General features: G+C 37.9%; 12 protein-coding genes across 12 annotated transcripts; 6 read left to right on the top strand and 6 right to left on the bottom strand. All coding sequences in view use genetic code 12, as the record gives it.

Annotated features, from left to right (window-relative positions):
* Nucleotides 1-474: 474 nt before the first annotated feature.
* Nucleotides 475-759, bottom strand: CORT_0E05240 (hypothetical protein; the record flags this gene model as incomplete). Its single annotated transcript, XM_003870190.1, has 1 exon — nucleotides 475-759. One exon carries the CDS (start codon nucleotides 757-759, stop codon nucleotides 475-477), a length of 285 nt encoding a protein of 94 aa, XP_003870239.1.
* A 1670-nt stretch (nucleotides 760-2429) lies between these two features.
* On the bottom strand, nucleotides 2430-5306 carry CORT_0E05230 (Mtr10 importin; the record flags this gene model as incomplete). Its single annotated transcript, XM_003870189.1, has 1 exon — nucleotides 2430-5306. One exon carries the CDS (start codon nucleotides 5304-5306, stop codon nucleotides 2430-2432), a length of 2877 nt encoding a protein of 958 aa, XP_003870238.1.
* A 689-nt stretch (nucleotides 5307-5995) lies between these two features.
* On the top strand, nucleotides 5996-6697 carry CORT_0E05220 (Guk1 guanylate kinase; the record flags this gene model as incomplete). Its single annotated transcript, XM_003870188.1, has 1 exon — nucleotides 5996-6697. The coding sequence occupies one exon, from the start codon at nucleotides 5996-5998 to the stop codon at nucleotides 6695-6697; it is 702 nt and encodes a 233-aa protein (XP_003870237.1).
* Nucleotides 6698-7098: 401 nt separating this feature from the next.
* On the top strand, nucleotides 7099-7688 carry CORT_0E05210 (hypothetical protein; the record flags this gene model as incomplete). Its single annotated transcript, XM_003870187.1, has 2 exons — nucleotides 7099-7142; nucleotides 7235-7688. The coding sequence occupies 2 exons, from the start codon at nucleotides 7099-7101 to the stop codon at nucleotides 7686-7688; spliced, it is 498 nt and encodes a 165-aa protein (XP_003870236.1).
* Nucleotides 7689-8293: 605 nt separating this feature from the next.
* CORT_0E05200 (Bud7 protein) lies at nucleotides 8294-10543 on the bottom strand (the record flags this gene model as incomplete). The annotated part of the gene is made up of 1 exon (XM_003870186.1): nucleotides 8294-10543. One exon carries the CDS (start codon nucleotides 10541-10543, stop codon nucleotides 8294-8296), a length of 2250 nt encoding a protein of 749 aa, XP_003870235.1.
* A 252-nt stretch (nucleotides 10544-10795) lies between these two features.
* CORT_0E05190 (hypothetical protein) lies at nucleotides 10796-11365 on the bottom strand (the record flags this gene model as incomplete). The annotated part of the gene is made up of 1 exon (XM_003870185.1): nucleotides 10796-11365. The coding sequence occupies one exon, from the start codon at nucleotides 11363-11365 to the stop codon at nucleotides 10796-10798; it is 570 nt and encodes a 189-aa protein (XP_003870234.1).
* A 69-nt stretch (nucleotides 11366-11434) lies between these two features.
* CORT_0E05180 (thiamine pyrophosphokinase) lies at nucleotides 11435-12433 on the top strand (the record flags this gene model as incomplete). The annotated part of the gene is made up of 1 exon (XM_003870184.1): nucleotides 11435-12433. One exon carries the CDS (start codon nucleotides 11435-11437, stop codon nucleotides 12431-12433), a length of 999 nt encoding a protein of 332 aa, XP_003870233.1.
* A 174-nt stretch (nucleotides 12434-12607) lies between these two features.
* CORT_0E05170 (hypothetical protein) lies at nucleotides 12608-13036 on the top strand (the record flags this gene model as incomplete). The annotated part of the gene is made up of 1 exon (XM_003870183.1): nucleotides 12608-13036. The coding sequence occupies one exon, from the start codon at nucleotides 12608-12610 to the stop codon at nucleotides 13034-13036; it is 429 nt and encodes a 142-aa protein (XP_003870232.1).
* Nucleotides 13037-13257: 221 nt separating this feature from the next.
* CORT_0E05160 (Ham1 deoxyribonucleoside triphosphate pyrophosphohydrolase) lies at nucleotides 13258-13836 on the top strand (the record flags this gene model as incomplete). Its single annotated transcript, XM_003870182.1, has 1 exon — nucleotides 13258-13836. One exon carries the CDS (start codon nucleotides 13258-13260, stop codon nucleotides 13834-13836), a length of 579 nt encoding a protein of 192 aa, XP_003870231.1.
* Nucleotides 13837-13900: 64 nt separating this feature from the next.
* CORT_0E05150 (hypothetical protein) lies at nucleotides 13901-14467 on the bottom strand (the record flags this gene model as incomplete). Its single annotated transcript, XM_003870181.1, has 1 exon — nucleotides 13901-14467. The coding sequence occupies one exon, from the start codon at nucleotides 14465-14467 to the stop codon at nucleotides 13901-13903; it is 567 nt and encodes a 188-aa protein (XP_003870230.1).
* Nucleotides 14468-15167: 700 nt separating this feature from the next.
* On the bottom strand, nucleotides 15168-17666 carry CORT_0E05140 (hypothetical protein; the record flags this gene model as incomplete). The annotated part of the gene is made up of 1 exon (XM_003870180.1): nucleotides 15168-17666. One exon carries the CDS (start codon nucleotides 17664-17666, stop codon nucleotides 15168-15170), a length of 2499 nt encoding a protein of 832 aa, XP_003870229.1.
* Nucleotides 17667-21342: 3676 nt separating this feature from the next.
* CORT_0E05135 (Pga56 protein) lies at nucleotides 21343-21612 on the top strand (the record flags this gene model as incomplete). The annotated part of the gene is made up of 1 exon (XM_003870179.1): nucleotides 21343-21612. The coding sequence occupies one exon, from the start codon at nucleotides 21343-21345 to the stop codon at nucleotides 21610-21612; it is 270 nt and encodes an 89-aa protein (XP_003870228.1).
* Nucleotides 21613-21790: the final 178 nt, after the last annotated feature.

The following is a 21790-nucleotide window of genomic DNA, read 5'->3' as shown; positions in this document are numbered from 1 at the left end:
ATCTGATTTTTGGAAATTGCATTAATTACTTTTAATATGCTTTTTTTTATTTTGATTTTGGTTTGCTTTATTGCTTTGCTATTTTGAGCATTTGTCTTTCGCTTAATCGTTTAGATTTTGCTGAAGTTATTCGATGCTATCTTTCAAAAGTTGATTAGTTAGTTTTTTATACATTTATTTTAAATATGCCTCTTTTATATTGATAATTTATGCCGTTTTTTAATTTCATATGAGGAGCTTGAACTCGTAGATAAGAGCTGAACCGAAGTATCTTCTTTCAAATTGTTATCTACAAGACTTAATTTCAACATGTATAGTAGTAACCATTAAAGACCTCTATGTAAATATAAAAAAAGAAAATACGTAATAAAACCCAGTTTTCGTGCTAAAAATTGAATTAAATAAACCTTCTACCCATTGGCAATATTAACCAAGAGGGAGATTTAACCAGCGTAAGTTTTTCTTCAATCACATTTATAAGGCCAATAAAGCACCGGCAGCCAAAGCGACGGCACCGGCAGCGTATTGTTTAGCAGCACCGGCTTCGTAAGTTGAAACTTCAGCAGTAGTGCTGTTTGATGGAGCAGTTCCGTTAGCAGCTGATGAAGATTGTTCAGCAATGGTGGAAGCTGGGCATGATGAAACAGTTGAACCACAGTCAGTGATGGTGGCCAAGGTGGTTGATTCAACAGTTTGGGTGACGTCAGCAGAGACGATAGCAGCGGTGGCAGCAATTAAAGCGACAGTTGAGAATTGCATTTTTAATATAGTTGTTATTTAAGCGAAAGACTAGTAGTTGGGATTGATAATGATCTGATCTGATGAGGAAAAGAAGAAAAAAAAAGTGTAATCAAATGGATGGGATTCAAGGGTTTATATATGCAAATTTTTGGACTTCATTTTCATGGTGCATAGTGGCTGTACAGTGTAATCTCAGGCGGTTACTCTAGTTCGTGGTAGTAACAGTTTGTTGTGGTTTTATGTTTATGTTTATGATTTGTTGTGATGTCACAAAAGTGAAGATTTTCGTGTCGCGAATTGAAGTGTCAACCGCAGCTTTGTGACATATCAAACTATAAACATTAGACGACATCAGCATACTAATGCAAAACATATAGACATACACGACTAACATCAACTCTGGGTTAGCCCTACAGCCAGATGAGCCTTGTCCCTGCTACCCACTGGGGCTTTCTCTAAGGCTTGCCAGCTTAAAGTGAGAAAACCCATGACAAGCTTGAAAATACCAAAAAACCACCCTGAGTAAAAGTGGGTATTTGGTAAGAAAATAAAAGTTTGACAGATATTGTGTCATAAACCCGTGTCTGAAAATTACGCTACTGTACCAGAATCTACGCAATCGACCAATAAAAATATTTGTTTGTGCTAGATAAGACGCTCTTCCTGGCCCAGTTTGGGGCAAGGCTCTTGACGCAGTCGCTGGCATAATATCGCGTCAAAATGTAGTATCTCTCGCTCCCGTCACAGAGCAGAATGCCAGAAACAAATTGCTCTCATTGTTTCATTTTTGGCTTTCTTCATCACACGAGCTTGCAATTGCAATGTCTGTTTTGCCAACACTCGTGAACTTCCGATTGTTCGTCTTATGTTTCAGTACCGTAACATATCATGTGATACTCATACAATATCAAAGCCACAATGCTTTGAGTGTTCTAGATTTTCTCAATGCGGTAAAGATCTTTCCCAGAAGAGATCCATTAAATTTCAGGCACAAGCAACTACAAAGATATTATATTGTAAGCGCAATAGATTTGTTAACTCTTTCCTGAAGGTAATTAGACTACAGCCATGGCAAAATCAACTACTCTTAAATGAGGAACGCCCGGCCTAAACTATATGAGCCAAGACTTAACGCACACCACAACATCTTACTTTAAATACGTTTATCACCGGATTAACTCAACTAGACAGATCTGAAACTGCACCAGACGATTTTCTATTGACTTTTCCAAGCGTACAGTCCCTTGGCAAACCAATCGAGCTTAACTTTTCAAATCATAAAGTTCCCCCCCCCCCCATACGAATTAATTGGCCCATAAACAAAATATAGAAAAGTTGGCGTTTCTTGTGTAATATTACATGCACAACACAAACCTAAAAACTGCACATCTCGTCTGAATAATTGCGGCCGATACTCAGTGAAACCAAAACAAATCAAAACACTGTCACCCGCCTCATAAAGAATTTTGACAGTGGTTGCTGCTATGATCTGCGAATGCAACTGCTAATACAAAAATAGTAAAGCAGTTTATCCGTGGAGTGGGGTATCTTTTCCTGCATCTTCTCAGCATTTTATGTAGTAGGATGTCACAAGGGTGCAAGTGTTATCAACATGACTATTTGATTTACTTATCTCTATCTACATACTAGTTTGTAAATAATAAGCAATCCTCGGGTTACCGCCTCACTTATATCTCAGATCGAGGGGACACATTCTTTCTTGAATACCAACCAATGAAATCCCTCAAAGCACTACGAACTCTTCTGTTATCCTTATTAGGTATAGCCACTGATACAGTATCAATTAACCGATTGACTTCATTGCTTTGCACATTGGGCAAACTTGTCACAACATCACGTAACCAATTAATTGCCAAATCTGTTGATGGAGTAACCACCAAGATTTTCAAAAGTAAATCACTCGCGTCTTGTTGTACATCATTATGAAACTTGAATATGAGTCCATCCAACACAACTTTCAACAATTCGCCTCCATGGTTGTTGACAGTTACAAATTGTTTGATGCACTCCTTCAACGGTGTAGTATCCCTGTTTTCGAACAACGAAATAGGTGGGTGAGGTAATCCCCAGGATATCAAGTCAATAAGGAAATGGATACAAGATATGATTGGATTGTACTCGTTAATGACAGTTAAAGTTACCTTTGCAGTTTTGATAATCGAGACAAGTAAATCAAGGGTGGGGATCAACTTGAAGGGGAAGAACATCAACAAATCATTCAACATACGGAAAAAGTCTTCAATGACATCGGGAATTTGTTTAAGTTGGTCTTCATCTTTATTGGAGAAGTGCTCAAAAAATGATTGGCATTGTTCAAGACCGAAGTTGTAAGCAGCTGATGTTATTTCTTGTGAAGAATATTCGTCGTCTCCAAATACTCTAATCACCACACCCGAAACCCAAAGATAACAACCAAATTGAGTTTGTTTGTAACCCTGGTGTAGTATCTCGGCAATTTGTGGTAGAACGGAATTAAGGTACGAGCTGAATGATTCGATGGCAACTTTGACCAACTTCATGCATTTCTCGCTAACCTTTAAAATGGATCCCCTTTTTTGCAAAATGGAAGCCACCAATGGCCAAATCTTTTCAATAAATAATGAAGCCACTGGGTGAGATGGCTTTTCGAACTCGTCCACTTTCAAAACTTGAAGAAAAATGATTACAATCTCCAACTGATCAGCAATTTGAGCATTAACCTCGTCAGAATTATCATTTAAAGAATTCAACTCTGACACTTTCTGTAAAGATGGCTCTAAGAACATATCGGAAATTTTGTATAAATTTTCTTCCGGTACTTTAGCAACAACATGTGCAATACCATCAGTCAACTCATAATTTGACTCAAAATCGATTTTGTCCTTCACTTGTCCGTACAACAAGTACAACTGCTCAAGATAGTTGACCAACAATTCAGAACAATCTTGACAAAAGTACATAAGGGCATGCGAAGTTGCCATGAAGATCTCATTGTTGTTGTCTACCTCAAATCCCTTTGTGATGTAGTTCAACTGGGGTTCTAGAAATTCCGGGTTCTTTGCCGTCCATTCGGTATATCTTCCCAAGACTAATGTGGCAGCATATCGTATTTTTGGATGTTCGGGTAGCTGTACCAAGAGCGACATTATCGTTGGCAATATTGTTTTCTCCTTTGTTGGCACTTCTTTTGCCATTGTTCTCATCGAAAACAAAGGAGCTTCGAGATATTGCCAGTGACCTTGTGAATTGGACAAGATTGTTTGTATTTGGGTAAATGGAATCTGCAAAGCTTTTGATGCACCAACTACAGCACAACAATCTTTCAACACATCACCCATTTCATATCGGAACTCTTTAAACTTGTCCTCTTGTTCTTTGTCCCCATTGAAAAGATCGTCATCATTCGACGTAATTGGATATGTTAAATGTTTGATTATAATCGATATTAGTTGAAGGTAGCAATCACCAAAGACCTGGCGTGCTTCTTGAAATTTTGGTAAAACAATCAATTGTTTCAACAAGTACCAAAATTGGAAAGTGTACTTGACAATATCCAAATCGTCCTCATATTTACAGCAATTTAATAGTATTTCAACCAATGGTTTGAAATGTTGTGGGTTTCTAGCGATCAAAGCACTCCATGACTCTCCGCATTCAACATACAATCTGGTCAATCCATCAACTTTTTCAGGATCCTCTAAATTATCAGCATTGTCATGCATAAACTTATTCAATTGTAATATTTGTTGGTATAATGCGTCTATTATTTCATGGTTGTCAATATCACGGGTTTCTCGAACAATGGTGACCAAACACTCAATCGCCTTGTCAAATGTAGTATCATTGGACAAGCTTTGGAAAACCAACGAAGTCAAAGAGTGAACAGACAATATTTTATCGATGGGACATTCAGTAATCCAACTGTTCAAAGCATCCAAAATAGCTGCATTTAAAACAGGATCATTGTTGGAGTTGCTTTCAGCAAGATTTTTCAAAGTCAACACAACTGACTCCACTTGGTCTGTAATCAACTCTTGTGACCTTTTATTGTACTCTTCATCACTCAAATGTGACTTCTTCACATCAGATAATTCTTCGGGTAAGACTTTTAAAAACTCCAAAAGAACCAATGGTAAATCGCTCGACAGTGTCAAGTTTGCCACTATTTCACTAATCGCGTCATTCCAAGCCAAATATTGTAATGCAAGTTGTGATAAAGCGATTGATAATTGGGTACGGATCAATTTTTCATTACTTCCATTGTATAATTTAATTAAGTTCAACACTGACTCCTTCAAAGCTTGGTAATTCTCCGGCTGGATCTGAGATGACAAGTCGTAAATGATTTTAGATCTTAATGTCTGTGCTGCAAATAGCTTTAACTGCACATTTGATCCATTGTTCTTATCGCTCAAAATTTGATGTGTGATTTGCCATGCATCGTTAGATTTTTGAAAGTTTTCCAAGAAATGAGTGGCGGTGGCTTTCTCTTCTCGTGGTGCATTCGAATACATTGTTGTCAATGCATGTTCAACTTGCCTGATCTCATGTTCTTGTGATGACATTGTTTTTGGCAAATATCGAAACGTGGATGTATTGAGTGCTTACGGTGATTGAATTTTGATAGCCAAATTTGGTTGGATGGATTCGATATTTTTTTTCACAATATTAATATTTAGAAGAAGCACACGACTTGGTATCAATTTGCACCCAAATTGATAGAATATTGCAGTTAGCATTAATGAAATAAGTAAATACGTTCCTTCACCTCCAGTAATAGTATGAGGTTTAGAAAAAGCTTTGAATTTGGAAAGGGTTATTTCATAAAAATGTTCGGATAACCATACTTACCGATGAAATGAACAAATATTGGTATGGAAACCAAGCAAAATATACAAACTTCGGCTTTGTTTAAAAAATGCCAGACCATTGTAATTAAAACTTTTAATGACACTATCAGGTAATCAGGCTACCAAATTTACAAACTGGAAACATTATACTTTTCTTTGAAAGATATTTCAGTTCGTGAGACAATGTGAACACTGCAACCTTAGTTTGTAATCAATAAGAGCTGAGATGAAAGCTTTACACTCAATGTGCCAGTTCTCTTAGACTGGTCAAAGAGCATGTACACGTGTTGTACCAGAGAATCCACAATAGAAGAAGATTAGTTGATTCTTAAGCCTTAATTCACTATTCGCGTCACAAAAGCATTTTAAAATTTATACCAAACAAATTTTTTTTCTCATTGTGTATGTGCCACGAAAGAGTTTTCAAAATGTTTACTCTCTTACGAAATCGACAAGCCACAGCTGTATTCACTTCATTTAGAGCTTCACTAATTAGTCGTATATCCCTCCCGTCCCAACTTCTTCGAGCTAAAATGTCCACCACAACTCCAGCTAGACCAATTGTTATTTCCGGTCCATCAGGTACGGGTAAATCAACTTTACTAAAGAGACTTTTTGTTGAGTATCCAAATAAATTTGGATTTTCAGTTTCAAACACTACTAGAAAACCAAGAGAAGGTGAAGTCAATGGTAAGGATTATCATTTTTGTACTGTTGAAGAGTTCAAAAAGTTAATCGACGAAGCAAAGTTTATTGAATGGGCACAATTTTCTGGTAACTACTATGGAACCACTATCAAGGCTGTTAAAGATGTTGCTGACCTGGGAAAGATCTGCTTGTTGGATATTGATATGCAAGGTGTTAAGTCTGTTAAACAAACTGACTTGAATGCAAGATACCTTTTCATCAGCCCTCCTTCCATTGAAGAGTTGAGAAGCCGATTAGAAGGAAGAGGTACCGAGAGTAAAGAGAGCTTGGAAAAAAGAATTGCTGCCGCTGAAGGTGAACTTGCGTATGCAAACACTGGGGCTCATGATTTAATAATAGTGAATGATGACTTGGATAAAGCTTATACTGAGTTCAAGAAGTTCATTTTGGAGGAATAGACAATTAAAATAGATTTCAATATTTCGTATTGTAGGGTAAGCACGGGAACGTAGAGACTTGCATTGACCCTCCAATCAGTTTCACTAGTTATCTGTAATAGCTTGAAGCAGTGGACCTCACGGAAATTTGTTTTCCTCCCTTTAAAACCCATCAGCTGAATCACCTCCGAGCCATGTAAACTCTAAACACCTCTTCTTCTTCAAGCTCGATGATGTTACTGCTGACGAGTAGTTTAAATAGGTAAGCAATTTTCCTAGATCGTCCGATTTTTTTGAAGAGTGCGCAGATCGGATTAACGTCACAATACAAAAAAACCCTTTGGTTCAGTTGAGGTTTATCAGACATTGCTCCCTCCCTTCATCAGCACTTATTTTCGACACGTATACCCAAATATTCCAAAATGACGACAGGACTTCCATCATCTATGAGCTTTGGCGAAGAAGAGTATGTTCGACTAACAGTATTTTCAGCAGTCGCTGTAATGGACTGAGTAGTATTGCTTTGAAGAGAGAATGCCATATACTAACTACCAACAGTGAGCCGGATTTTATGAGAAAATTGGCAGAAAAGGCCAAAGAGCAACCACTTGTCCCAATTGGTTCCATCCTTACGGCGGGTGCTGTGATATTAGCTGCAAGATCAATGAAAAGAGGCGAAAAGATTAAAACGCAACGATACTTTAGGTACAGAATTGGCTTTCAATTAGCAACTTTAATTGCATTGGTTGTAGGAGGTATGACTTTTGGAGTAGCCACACATGAGCAAAAGAAGTCCAAAGAAGAGATGTTGAGGGAAAAGGCAAAACAAAGAGAGAAGTTGTGGATAGAGGAGTTGGAAAGAAGGGATGCAATTATTCAAGCTAGAAAGGAAAGATTAGAACAGTCGAGAAAAGAATTGAGAAACTTAGCCAAACAAGGATTTGAAAATGAGAAAGCAGACAAACTTGACTCGAGAAAGTCTGATTCGAAAAAAGTTGATTCTGAAAATTAAATAAAGCAGCTGGTACTCTAGTCTCGCATTCTCCCTCAATGCAAGACTGACAATTTTCTTTGTATATAAATTGACAAATAAACAACGTAACGGTTCTATAAATGCTGTTCCAAAAGTGAAGGAAAATAGCCACTTTGACACCAACAATCGTTCTCATAAAACAGCTCCAATTTCTCTTCCAACTATTTCCTCACTGAAGGGTTTATCTTATAAAATTCCCTCGGCGAATACACAAATCTATCATGACGTGGAAGTTGTGGAAACGTTGGAATCATTTTGTCTCTTGATACTTTCTCCAAATGGGATTGGACCATAGATAACCTATTGATTGCGGACATAAATGTAATGGGGCTCTAGTTGAGTTAATAAATACTAATGAAGAGCTATACGCTGTAAAAACTGTATCAAGGAGATGTTGTTTTAAATTGATAAGAAGGTGATGTTTTTAAGCACTTTTTTTTCGAAATTGCAGCATGTCTCGTGACTTCGGACTTTACGCTCACAAGACGAAAGAAGATGGAGCTACTTTTACCTCATAATTGTGTGTGTGTATTAGATTAGACGCTACATGTAAACAAATTTAAACCCCGTTCTCCCTAAACAGCTTACTCGTCAGCGTTATTTAGATTGTACAATTTAATGTAATCATCGTTTAAATCCTTCATCATTTCAATCACACCATGATTACTGAAATGGTCTTCTTTGTGATCTTTACCAGCACCGTCTTTGCTTCCAGAACCTGGCAACTTGATTTCACTGTATAAAGCCTTTACAGAACTTTCAATCTTGACTGAACCTTCCCAAGCAACTAGATCACTTAAACCTAATAGTAAAAATGGGGAGAAATCGGAATACCATCGATGGTTCCACACTAACAATCGAACTATACTTTCCAAAATCTTTTCATTTAATTGGTTCATCATTTTGGAATAGTTTTGAATGAAGCTTGGATTGCCACTAAATGACGAAGTGTTTTTAGTTATAAGTCTCGAGTGCTCCTTCAAATAATACTTAAGCATTTCACGTTGTGATTTGGCTGAAAAACGCCCACTTAAGGCGTTGGAGAAAGCAACTGCTCCCTCTTTAAAGTGCTTCAATCTATAAGCTATCAGACCAAGTATCTCCCATTCCAAGGTTGTCTTTTTGTACTCCATTTGTTGAGCTTGGAAATGCAAGGATTCAGCTTGCCACATAGTGAATGCTCTCAAGTCTTCGTACAAGAGCATGAACAAATTGTCCAACCACCTTTCACACAATCTCTTCTTTTTGAATTCTTCGTCATAATCTGTATCATCTTCTACGGTCGGTGCTTCTGGAGCAACTGACGCTGCGGCATCAAGAGGCTTTTGAGTTGGTGACTTGATTGCCACAGTGGACTCGACGTCACTTTCGGTGACTGATGGTATTGCAGTAGCAGTGGTGTTATCATTAACAGTGACAGAAGACTGAGTTGAGCCTTTGCGAAGGTGTCCGTTGGCCGTTTTCTTATCCTTTCTATATTCCTCTTCCATGACAAAAACCTTAGCACGGTATTTCAACAATTGCTCCCAGCCTGTTTTGGCAACAATTTCCGTCAATAAATCATAAGCTTTGGCATACGTAGATTTTAAATTCGTTGCTGGTAAGTTGACCAATTGTGGGTCCAAGTTTTTATGCTCAAAACTAATGTCATTACTTTGCAAATTTGAAACTTCGTCCAATGTGACATCCAATGGCGATGGTAAATGCAATTCATCGTGGGTCTTGATTGGCACGACTCTCTTTAACTGATATCTCTCTTTGTGGGAGTTCATGGGGCACGAGTTCAAAGTGAGCAAAGCATTTTCAAAGTCACCCAATTTAGTATAACATTTGACCAAGACCGACCAAGTGAAGTAATCGGAGGGAGATGACTTGACTGCTTGCTTGGCCAATTCCAATGCCAACTCTGGCTTTTTCTTATCTAAGCAGTATTCTGCTTGCAAGACTAGAGTATTTGCATCCCTTTTGTTATCTTGAATCCCCTTGTACATGGTTTTCACTGCCTCAATTTCGTCCTGCTTCAACAACTGGAGTTTTGCAATGATTGAAATAACACCAGGTTCGGTCTTGTACAATTTCTCCAAAATTTCCAATCCTCGGCTGTAACTTTGCGTCAATTCGACAACTTTCAAAAACCCATCAACAAGATAGTTGTTGACCACAGTTGGTTGTGGAAAGTCAACATTGCATCCTAACTTTGTTCCTTGGAAGAATAATTGCTCAAATCCAACAAAAAAATTATTCAACAACTCTTTAGATGCACTTCCGTTGTTAAATGGATTAATCTTTCTGATTTCAACGACACCCCCCAACTTATTGGCATCCTCATTGTCTTCACTTTCCAAAACTGCACGAGTAATCGAAGTGACAAAAGTCTCCAACCACAACTTTTCTAATTGTTTTTCATTCAAATTGTCTTGAATCATCTTGCCCTCTTGGTTTAATATTTGTATACCAAACTTCCCAGGGATGTGAACAGTAACTCTGATATCAGTCTTGCTGAAGGCGTTGAAAGTACAGTACGTCAATTGAGGAACTTTCCAGTGTTTCTTTTCTCCAAACCAGTATTGTGCCTTTGAAGTCATCAAGTTGGCCAAACTTTGTAAATGGGCTGCAATTGACGCTATTGAAGATGTATCCACCCCGACAAAATATAAAAAGGTACCAATTTCTCCATGTTCCCTTTTGGCGTTGATTGAATGCTTGTATATGTTACATAAATCAGGTGGTCCCAATTCTATAAATTGAAGTAAGCGGGCAGTACGCTCAGTAAGACAGGCACCTGGGTACTCTTCTCTGACCTCTGGGATTGATCCTAATGATGGAGGTAGCATTAGATGTGTATTTGATTGTGGAGGTCGAAGATCAATTATAGGACACCTAAGTTTTTGATTTTTTTTTTTCGACTTTGTTGTTGAAATTTGACGTGGGCTTTGCTTGGCTCGACTTTGCCTTTTGATCACGTTCAATGATTACTATTCTTGGTACTTCTACAATTCTTAACGGCTCTTTTACACTCAATCCGTACATACCTGTATTATTTTTACAACTGCTTACAAAGTATACACTATGATGGACATTTTCTACTAGTTAGGTTTAGACTTTTTCCTCTGTCCGTCTCTGTCATCACTTTCCGGCTCGTCATAAACACTATCCCAATCCTTTGCCGTCAAACAGTACTTCTCAGGAGGTAAGTTCAAACCCCACTTCGGTATAACTGGAGGCAATGGCTTGGAATTTCTTTCTTGTGCCAACTCCAACATTAGTTCCTTGGGTGGCACTGGCTTGAACTGGTAATTACCTCTAGCAGCAATAGCAAGCCTTATGTCATCGGTATTGACAGTGGCGTTGGTACTTGAATTCAAATTTGAACTTGCTGGTTTGGCATGATCATTGTATATAAGTGCATCTTTTAAAATTGATTTGGTATATCTGTGAGCGAAATCCATCAATTGTAACGGAACATGATCTTGATAATTTTGAATTCCTTGAGTTGCAAATATCAAATGAAGCAATCGTACATCACGGGGGACAATTGCCTCTTTCCTTTCTTGAGATGGTTGTGGTTGAGATGGTTGGCTTTGAGTAGCTGGTCTAGATGCAGTTGATTGTGGCGCCGATATCGTGTCTGCTGAATTTGGAGTAGGAATACTCATACTTGGATAATATGGCGATGGCAGATAAAGGAGGTGTGTAGATCTGCTGGGCCTACAAATACAATGTGAATGTTGTCAGTTATTCCAAAGTCGATTTCATTTAATGGCCGCGCCTTGTCACAAAATTTTCGACACTCCTGTCACAGCAACGGCAATATGTCAGAACAAGGAGAGGTCTTTGAGAGACCGGATACAGTAGTTGTTGATCCTCCATTGGAGAAGCATCACACAATTGAGCCATTTGCGTTTCTAACGTCAGTGAAGGAAAGTGAACGCAAATATAATGTACTTCTTATATCCAATCAAGCATTCAAAACCGATCTTAAAACAATATGGGTCCATTGTGGGTTAGTAGTGTGTTCAGACGGTGGTGCTAATAGACTTCACGACTACTTTGCCAATGATCAAGAGCGAGGGGACTATTTACCAAATTATATAGTGGGAGACTTTGATTCACTAAGGGACGATGTCAGAGGCTTCTACAAATCAAAGGGAGTCAAGATTATACCACAATATGGCCAATATAGCAATGACTTTCAAAAATCGGTACGTTGCATACAACTACACTATTCATTTTTAGAGCAGGGTAGGCAATGGCTAGAAGTTGATGAAGATGATGGGCTAAAGGAAATCTGGGAGAATGAATTTGGAGGCGCCAGCGATATACAAATCCGAATTTATGCATTGTCTGTGATTGGAGGTAGATTTGACCAAACAATTCAATCAATAAACCAGCTTTATATCCTTCATCAAAAAGAACCTAATTTGCATTTATTTTTCATAACCAATGATGATTTGATATTCTTATTGTACAAGGGAGTCAACTATGTTATGTACCCCAATCGAGCAATCTTTTGCAAAAATATGTCGTCACCTCCATTATGTGGGTTATTACCTCTTGGTGATAAGCCTGTTACTTTGAACAGTTTTGGTTTCCGATACGATGTTCAGAACTGGTTGACAAAAATGATGGGTCAAGTGAGTTCTTCGAATCGAGTTGTTGGAAAGAAAGGGTTCATCGTTGAATGTTCTGAAGACATTTCAATGAATGTAGAATTAAGTTTATAGAGATAATCATAGATGATAGAGACGAACATAGAGATAGAGACATGGAAATAGCAGTAGACTTTGGAAATCATCTGGTAGCGGGACCTAGAATCCAAATTTTCGCACAATAGAAATCAAAATTTTCCCTTTGCGTAGACTTCGTTATTGACATTGAGTACAAGTTGCTTACGGATTATGCTTAGATCCCTTGTGAAAACGCCATTTAGGGGCGCAAGCCAGTCAGTAATTAGATTTGCTTCACTGTACATACCCCCTAGATCACCAATACTATCATCACTACCACCACTTTCATTTTCAGCATCAAAACCAACATCCATCTTACAAACGCCAAACTTGGTTCCAACAGCTAATGAAGTTACATTGAAGTTGCCTAATATAAACTCCTCATCTATATCAAAGCTCCCCGACAAGGATTTACGCATTGCCATTGAAGTGGAAATAGTGGGCGATGAAATCAAATTCGAGATTGTTGATGCAGGGGGGAACAACAACGAGATGCTTGCTGATTCGGTATTACGTAAAAGAAGATTGAAGATGAAGAAGCACAAGTACAAGAAGAGAAGAAAGGCTCAACGTGCGTTGAGAAAGAGATTGGGTAAGTAGGTGGAAAAGCTTGTATATAGAGATTGAAATGTAAATTAATCAACAATCTGGAGGGGCTCGGGGGCATCATTTGCCTAAGCCATGTAGGGCAGTCGTCTGGCGTTAAAGTGTAATTCGGATGCCTATTCCTTGTGTACTCTGAGTCAACACATTGGAAAAAAAAAAAAGTGAAATGTGTTGTGTCATAGATTTGCAACTCTATTACTTCCTCCAGAGCAGCCATGTCAACCATAACATTTGTTACAGGAAACGCCAACAAACTCAAAGAAGTAACTGCAATATTATCAACTTCCTCAGAAGAGTCCAACAAAGTGGGTAAATTCTGCATTACAAACAAATCCATCGACTTGGATGAAGTTCAAGGCACCATTGAAGAAGTCACAATTCATAAAGCCAAATCCGCAGCTGAGCAAATTAATGGTCCTGTCTTAGTTGAAGATACATGTTTAGGATTCAATGCATATAATGATTTACCTGGCCCATACATAAAGTGGTTTGTTAAACTGATAGGATTGCAAGGACTAGTCAAGATGTTGGCTGGGTTTGAAGATAAAGGAGCCAATGCAATTTGTACCTTTGGGTATTGTGAAGGACCGGGTAAAGAAGTCAAGATATTCCAAGGAAGAACCCAAGGTACTATTGTTGATAGTAGGGGTCCAACTGACTTCGGATGGGATTCAGTGTTTCAACCAATTGGATATGATCAGACTTATGCTGAGATGGATAAATCAGTTAAAAACACAATAAGTCATAGATATAGAGCATTAGATAAAGTCAGAGATTATTTAGTATCACTTTAGAACAATAATCAACGGGTAATATCATCATAATCATTAAAAGGTCAGTATAACTCTATCATTTATTTCAAGCAAATATCTCTTTGATCTTTTCCAAGAACCCTCCTTTCTTCTTTTGTTTTTTGGGACCATGGGATGAAACACTGTATAAAGCAGGTACGCCATTCTCGTGTTCTGATGATGACCTACTCCTTGAATTCAGAATCACATTACCAAACCCACCACGACCTACACTGAATCCCTTAGAATTTATAGCTTGCAACTCGAGACTTTTCACTTTGGTAAGATCCTCTTGATCAACATCTTGTAGCTTTCTCGTCAATTCGGGGTCATTATTATCAACCATGTTACCGAATCCACCACGACCCGTGGTTACTTTTGATGTTGTGAGATGAGGGGTGTTTGACCCCTGTGGTGCTAGTTTAGGTGATGGTAATTGATCCGACTTTTTGATGTTGCCGGCGCCTCCCCTTCCTGTTGAATAGTAAAACGATTTATGTTCACCCGATGTCGTTTTTCCTAGATTGTCCAGTATGTTGTCTAATTGTTCATGGGTAGCCGTATTCAGATCCGACGTTTTGTCTTTAGATTGATGTATATTACCAGCACCTCCTCGGCCAGTTGAGTATGTCATTGTTGATGTTCAAAGTGTGGGGTGGAGAGAATTAAGCAAAAATTGGCGGCAAAAGTCAGCTATGTCAGCTTTGTTGTTGAATAGTGTTTTACTTAATTAGGAATATGCTATGCTAAGTTCTAACAAGGAATAGATCTCTTTCCAAAGCTCTATACTAAATGTTGATGGCTGTCAAAAACTGTGGTGGATTCTTTTGAAAATTGCACCGAACCGAACAAAAATGACCAAAAGCGAGAAAGAACAAAAAAGACAAATTAGTACGGATAATATTGCGGTGTGGATTCAAATTAATGCCGTAAACTCAATAAAAATGATCTCCGGACGAGTGGTGGGGCACAAAAGAGAGAAAGAGTGGAAGATGCCGCGCGGATATTAAACGCCGAAGCGAATGGCAATTTTTGAGTCATCTAGACATCAAAACGACAAAGAGGCTGTTGATGGCCCTAACCAGTAAAAAAGCGAAACATATATCAGGATGACTTTAACGGAGATTTCCACTGTCAGAGCTTAAAGAAATAACCAATGATTGTTCGAGCACTAATCTTCAATAACCTTATCTCTGCAATTTCTTATCTTTATACTCTTTCGCAACAATTTCATTGTTTACGTAGATAAGACCTAAACGAAATTAACGCTGGCTCAATTTGGAAATAATACTGAAATCTAAACACGCCTATACCAAAACACTACTTAACTTACACTAACAAAAACTCTCGCCGACAGCTAAACTCACAACACTCGATGTAACATCACTATCGAAACGACCACGATAACTTTGTTCATCATCACCATCATTGGAACTCGACTCTTCAACTTCACAAGGCGAATGAAACTCAATCACTTGAGAGTCCTTTTGTGGCAGTTGAGGGGGAGTCATCGCCATCATCATCATTTTATTTGATGATCCATGCTTGAGCATATTTTGCAATCCATTTAATAATCCATTTGTGGGTTTTGTCTTGTCATCTTCATCTTTATCTTTGTTGTTGGCTCTAGCAAACAGCAGAGGAGCAAATTTGAATTGTTGTTGTAATTGTTGTCGATGATAATAAAGCAACTTGGACACCCGTTTAGAGGGTGAGGTGGTTATTACATTTGCCTCTTTGACACCACTTTGCGCTTCTTCCTTGTCGTTTTTTATAAAATATATCGCCCCAGTTAAATCATCCTCTTTTTCAGCTTCATCAGCAACATAAAACCCGTCAGAATCAACAGTATTCAGAAAGTCGACTTTACCATTTGCAGTACGTTTTATTTCAACACAATCATTCTCAACAACGTTAATCTTCAGTGATCGTTTGTTTTGATGTGAATAAAGACCAGATTGTGGATTCAAAGTTGAGCTAGAAGTAGTTGGTGAAATCTCCGTTAAAGTTTCAACAAGGATGCCAACTGGTTTTGGCTTCTCTGTCTCGCTAACGACCCCTTCTCCGCTTCTAGCCTTTTGATGATGTAGTTTGATACGTCTCAATTTACTCAAATTTGCATTGTAGTAATACTGGAGCCTATCTTTCACTTGAATAATCCATTTGTGATCAAGCTTTTCATTGATTTGAGTTGCTGCCCCAGTAACAAGGTCACGAGATTCACCATAGGATGTCGTCAGTTCAATTGTTTCGCTATAATCAGCATCTCCCGTGAATCCACTGGCAACACTTTTTCCGTTTCTTTTACCCAATAGTGGAGCATTTTCTTCAAATTCTCCACAGTCGACAGCATAGTGCAGCAATTGCAACAGCAATAGCAGTTGTACATCAGTACTATCCGCCTCGAAATTGGAAACAGCTGCTGCATTAACACCATTAAACTCGCTTGTCTTGGTACCACTACATTCTTGCTTGATATCACGAATTGATGCATGGGCACTAAGCGAAGAAGATTTCAATCCCTCTTCAACCACGCGTGTATATCTTTTGCCAAACTCGATTTGTTGGTGATAAAGTGACGCTGTTATTGATTTTGTCTCATCGGTCAACGACGTCGATGAAGCAGCAGATAATCCTGTTGCTACTTTGGTACCTTTGCTGTTATTTGTGGTGTTGGTAGTATTGGTAATTTTATTGGGTGTGGTTACTCGTGACTCTAAAGTGTGCATTGAACCGCGCTTTTGAAGAAAGCTTGGTTGGTATGATGCTACATCAGGGATTATCTTGACTTTGAAATTATCGACATTGAAACATGGATCAAATTGGCTACCAAATCTAGTTGGGGAATTGTATGGTGTAGCTGGTGCTGGTGGCACTGGGATATCGCCGTCGTCGAATGTAGTTGTTATTGGAGTACATCCATTGGTGGCTTCCATAGACGGTTTAAATGATTTTCTGGATAGAATTGATTTTCTTACTGGGCCTGACCTTGTTGCTATAGGTGTTGCTGCTTCATTACCTAATCTAGGATCAACACCATTGATTGAAGTTGTCAATGAGGTGACAGTAGTTGCAGTAGTAGCAATAGATACAAATGATACGTCGTCCTTAGTGGCAGCCGCCTTCCTCGGAGGTCCAATCGTATCAACCACTTCCCCATTGATTTCATCACCTTCTGGAACACTACTACTCAAACTCAATTTCCTTCGAACACTTCTCCTTTTGCGTCTACTTCTTCTCTTTCTAATCTTTCTACCATTTTCATCACAAACGAAAATATCCAGGCCATTACCTTGTCTTGTTTTGAAATTTAACAAAGTACCACGTTGAGAAAACTTAAACTTGTCAACTTTAACAAGGGAATAAAATGCGTCATGTCGCGCCACTGTGGGTAAATTGAAGCTCAGCGTGATTGATGTGGCCGAACCAATTGGCAGTAACTCTAATGATGAAATCGAGTCAATGGCTGGATTAATATTGGAGTCCAACCCTACTTCGTTGGGTTCTTTTTTGTTTGCATTGGCAAAACTCCGTCTAATTGAATGCACAGGAGATATAGGTGGTGAAGCCAGTTTGAGAGAGGAATACGGTTTTGAAGAAGTCGTCAACAGCTCTTGATCCATATTGCCATTCTCTCTAACTTTTGATTCATCTCGACAATTGTGTAAAGTACTATACAGCAGACTCTTTTTCTTTCCTTTTCTTGCATCAGAACTATGTTGAGAAATTGGTTTGTCAATATATGGATTGTAGTTTGTTTCTGCCGCAGTTCTTATGGCTTGATGTTTGGGCTCCGTAATCAACTTGTCAAAAAACTTGCGAACTTTAACCATTTCAATAGACCACCAACAGAAAGCTGTAGTTTATGAACAAAGTTCGGAAGATTGAAGGTAATGCAGGAAGTGATTCTAAAGAAGCTAAGGAAGAAAACCCGTAAAAATAGCACAGACGTTTAGGTAAAGTTAGAATATCGGAAACACCCCCTTTTCAATTTTCTGGGGCTGTTACATCATTAGGAAGAGCAATTTGTAGGGTGTTAGTTCAATAGTAGATTCCCAAATCAATAAGGTGTCTTTTTCTTGTAACTAAAAAGGGATAAGGGAAAAATATGAACTATTTGATATGCTTGTTAGAATTTCCCCAAAATTTTTATTTTTGTTGGTTGCAAAAGTAAAAAACCTGATTCCTATTAATAAAAGTTTTCAGAATAGCCGAGGTCAGAGTATTGAGGAAAAATCATGTGGTACTTCATTTCATAAGAGATACAGAATGTTAGAAAGGAGGTGACATAGCAAACTCATTTTGTCTCTTCACAATTATGGATAGAGGAGTTTTTGCATTCATACCGCTGCAAATTGTGGAAAAACATAAACGCTTTAACTTCAACAAAATGAAATCAAGCTTAGAGAATGAACTGACAAACTAGCAAAGCAGTAGACCTATCTTTCGAAGTTAAATACCCTACTAATGTATAGTTGGTATAACGCAATCTAACTCGATACCCCAACACAATGCAAGTTAGAAGATACGAATAAAACCAGACGAAAGAGAAACTAAAAGAAAAACATGCACACAGACACACACATACAGAAGTTGACATGAAACCCATTGTTTTAGTTTTAGTACGAGGAATAGAGGAAATTTGGTTAAGAGAAGCCCCTCTTTCATAAGGATGCCGTCTAAGTAAAACACAGACAATGCGGTTTGTCTTCGCTTCTTCCGTAAGTTCCTCACTAACAATAAATATAAGCACCCATTGTTTTTAAGCCGTCCGGTTAAGCAAGGTACACGTGTGGCCTTGAATATATCAGTGAATCAAATTGACCGTCAATCTATTGTTTGCGTATAATACATTACAATGATTGAAGTTTTACGCGTATAATCAAAATTGTACCTCGTAAGTTTTAGAGATAATTGTTTGTGTAATAACTGTGCTCCCCTTTCGTCTTTCTTTTTTGTAAATTATTTTTAGTCGAAATTATGTTCAACTTTCGCGTTTCATTGTCTTAATTTAACTGTGGGAATAATGTGCATAATGCGGTTACGCACAACACGACGAGCTCGGTCGTGTAGGTGTGTGCTTACTTTAGAGTAGATTGTATCAAACCCGGTGCTTCGACTACACCTCTAGAAAATTCGAAAGAGATGGAGATACAGCCCAGTTATTTAGTTCTGATGTTACATTGTCTTTCCTGTATATTGCCTACCTAAGATTGTGTAATATTTACACAGCCCCATTTACCTGTCAAAAAGAAACAAAAAATATTGATTTACCCGTAACTGCAGGTAAAACTGGTCGTGCAATTTTGGCAAAAACTATAAATAGAGCCGTACAGAAAGAGAAGATTTAGTGAACGCAGATTTGTTGAGCATGTGGTTTCAAAATTTTGCACCCATGTTAGATATCGTCGCGGTTCCAATAGCAGCAATTTGCGTCTGAGACTGTAGCCATACATAGGTCACAACTGGCCTCCTGCTTTTCTTATTTTACGATGTTGAGGACCAATTCTCTTACAAATGCCCTTATGGTGAATTTACCAGCAACCCAGTTTGAAAAAGGGTGAGCAATTTATTGGAAAGCGTAGTGAACAAACGTCTACAACAATAAAAGTACTCGAGTGCATATAATTCGAAGCAATTACATTTCTTTCGAGTTTGCAATTTTATTTCGTGTCCTATGCTGGAAGAAAAGTTCGAGGAAAAAGTCAACATAGTTTGACTGATAAAACATAGAATGCTTTACAAGTCAGCCCTGACCATTCGATGCTACTGCCATCTGATCCACAATAAACAGCAGATTCCTTTGTCACACTAATCATCACAAGACGTTAAGAAAGAGAAATAGCATAAAATTAAAAGGTGTTAAATAAAGATGAAACAGCAACCCAAACGTTTTCCTCATATTATATTCCACAATAACAAACAAAAGTCCACAGATAAGAATATTATATATCCAAGAGAATTCGGAAAAATACATGTTTGCTCTTCTCTACTACAAAAAAATTGTTTTTTATTTTTTTCCGTCGGAGAAGGAGGAGGGGCAATAGAAGACATAAGTGATTTGTCTCTTCAGGGGGAGTATTATTATTAGTGAGTTCGAGAAAGAGCAAAGATGTTGCATAACAGATGACCACAATTCTGTAGATATTGGTGAACGTATGCCTCTAATAGCTTGCCTATGGGTGTAACATCATTAATTTAACTCAATTGAGAAATGAATATCGTCATGACACGAAAGGAATGTAGAGAAATAGTTGCACCCCCAACTTGCCCATAATCACTAAATTTCTCGAATTAGTGTAACATTTACGTCAAGTGTTGCACAAAAAGCACCGAGGTAAAATCCTAAAAATAGGTTGCTACTCCAGAGTCAAAAAGAACATTGAGAAGTACATAGATTGCATTTACTACTCTTCACCTATTGTTTTCGATGATATCTTACCGATTGTAAATCCTTTAAACTATGAAGAATCCAGTGCGCTGGTATTATTCCTTTGCCTGACCAAAAACATAAATGATGAAATTTGCCCATTGTTTCCCGAAGAATCGAAAAAAGTGAGGGGGTATGAACTAAGCCACTTACAAAGTAAAAAAAAGTAGAATTGTAACTGAAATTATAGACGAATCTCATCTTAGGCATTCTATTAATAGACTTACGGAAGTGGTTGGAGAAGGCTATGTCAAATAGTAGTAGGGTTGATGAGACTTCAGAAGTGATTGAGCATCTTAGTGGGCTTTTTGAGTCTCGGGTGGCAAAAAAACCAACTGCGTTTTTATGATGAACTAAGGCGGGATATGCAGGTTTCACAAATGCTCACTACTTTGAGAAGCTTGGCTCAGTGGCTTGACATTTCAAAGATTAACGAAATTAAGCCGGGACACGTGAAAAACGTATAGGTCATATGCAGTAGCTGTATTGATGTAAAGGTTCAGTTTATTGTGTTACTATTACTTAATTTGATAATAAATTAACCCAATCGAGAAGAATAAGACGACGCATATTCATATTCATATGCACGTGATATGACTAAAAATACATCCACTGTCTAAGCCTTTATTACACCAAAAGTCGTGTTTGAGTGGCTAAAAGTGAATTCAAACAATAAGGGAATGTTACACAAAGATATATTTGTGACGGAAATACAATTGTTGTATTTTTAATGAGAGAAAGTAAGTAGTTGTATATGCAGTACGTTCTATAATCTTCTGTAAATTTCTTTTTATTTTGTGGTTAAATGTTACACAAATGGCTAATAACGCCTCAGTGAAACGAAAAGAAATAAAATTTTATTTTTATTTTCTGTTTGGGCGCGTAATTTTTATTCTCCTAAAGTAATTAAAATAGGTGCAAAATTAAAAATTTTCTTTCTATAATTCTGACTAATTCGGGATATATAAAGGGACTTAGATATTCCAAATTTCATCAGCAGATTTTGCTTTCTCCTTTTCTTTTTCCTTCTTCAGCTCAAAAGTTTTATTCTACAAGCCAACCACATATAATATTCAAAAATGCAATTCACTCAAATCATCGCTTCATTGGCTTTAGTCGGATCTATCCAAGCTAAATTCCACAACACCACTGGTGGTGCCGTATCAAACTCAACTGGTGGTGCTGGTTCCAACTCAACCGGTGGTGCTGGTTCCAACTCAACCGGTGGTGCTGGTGGATCAAACTCCACTGGTGGATCTGGTTCTTCATCAGACAACGCTGCTAATGCTAACGCTAACATCTACGGTGGTGCTGCTTTGGTTGCTGCTGCTGTCGCTTTGTTGTACTAAGCGTGCAAAATACAATTGAATATTTTTTTTAAATTTGTTTTTGTATTATAAGGTCTACAACAACTATTATTACTACCACTACTACAGATGTTGCCAAGATTTAGCATTTCATTTTTATCACTACTGTTTTTATTTTGAATAGGGAGTTTTTATCATTGGGATTTATGAGAAAAACTAT

Source organism: Candida orthopsilosis (genome assembly GCF_000315875.1).
Source record: "Candida orthopsilosis Co 90-125, chromosome 5 draft sequence".
Classification (NCBI taxonomy): domain Eukaryota; kingdom Fungi; phylum Ascomycota; class Pichiomycetes; order Serinales; family Debaryomycetaceae; genus Lodderomyces; species Lodderomyces orthopsilosis.
Note: the sequence above shows the minus strand (reverse complement) of the source record. Positions and strands in the feature narration are given on the sequence as shown.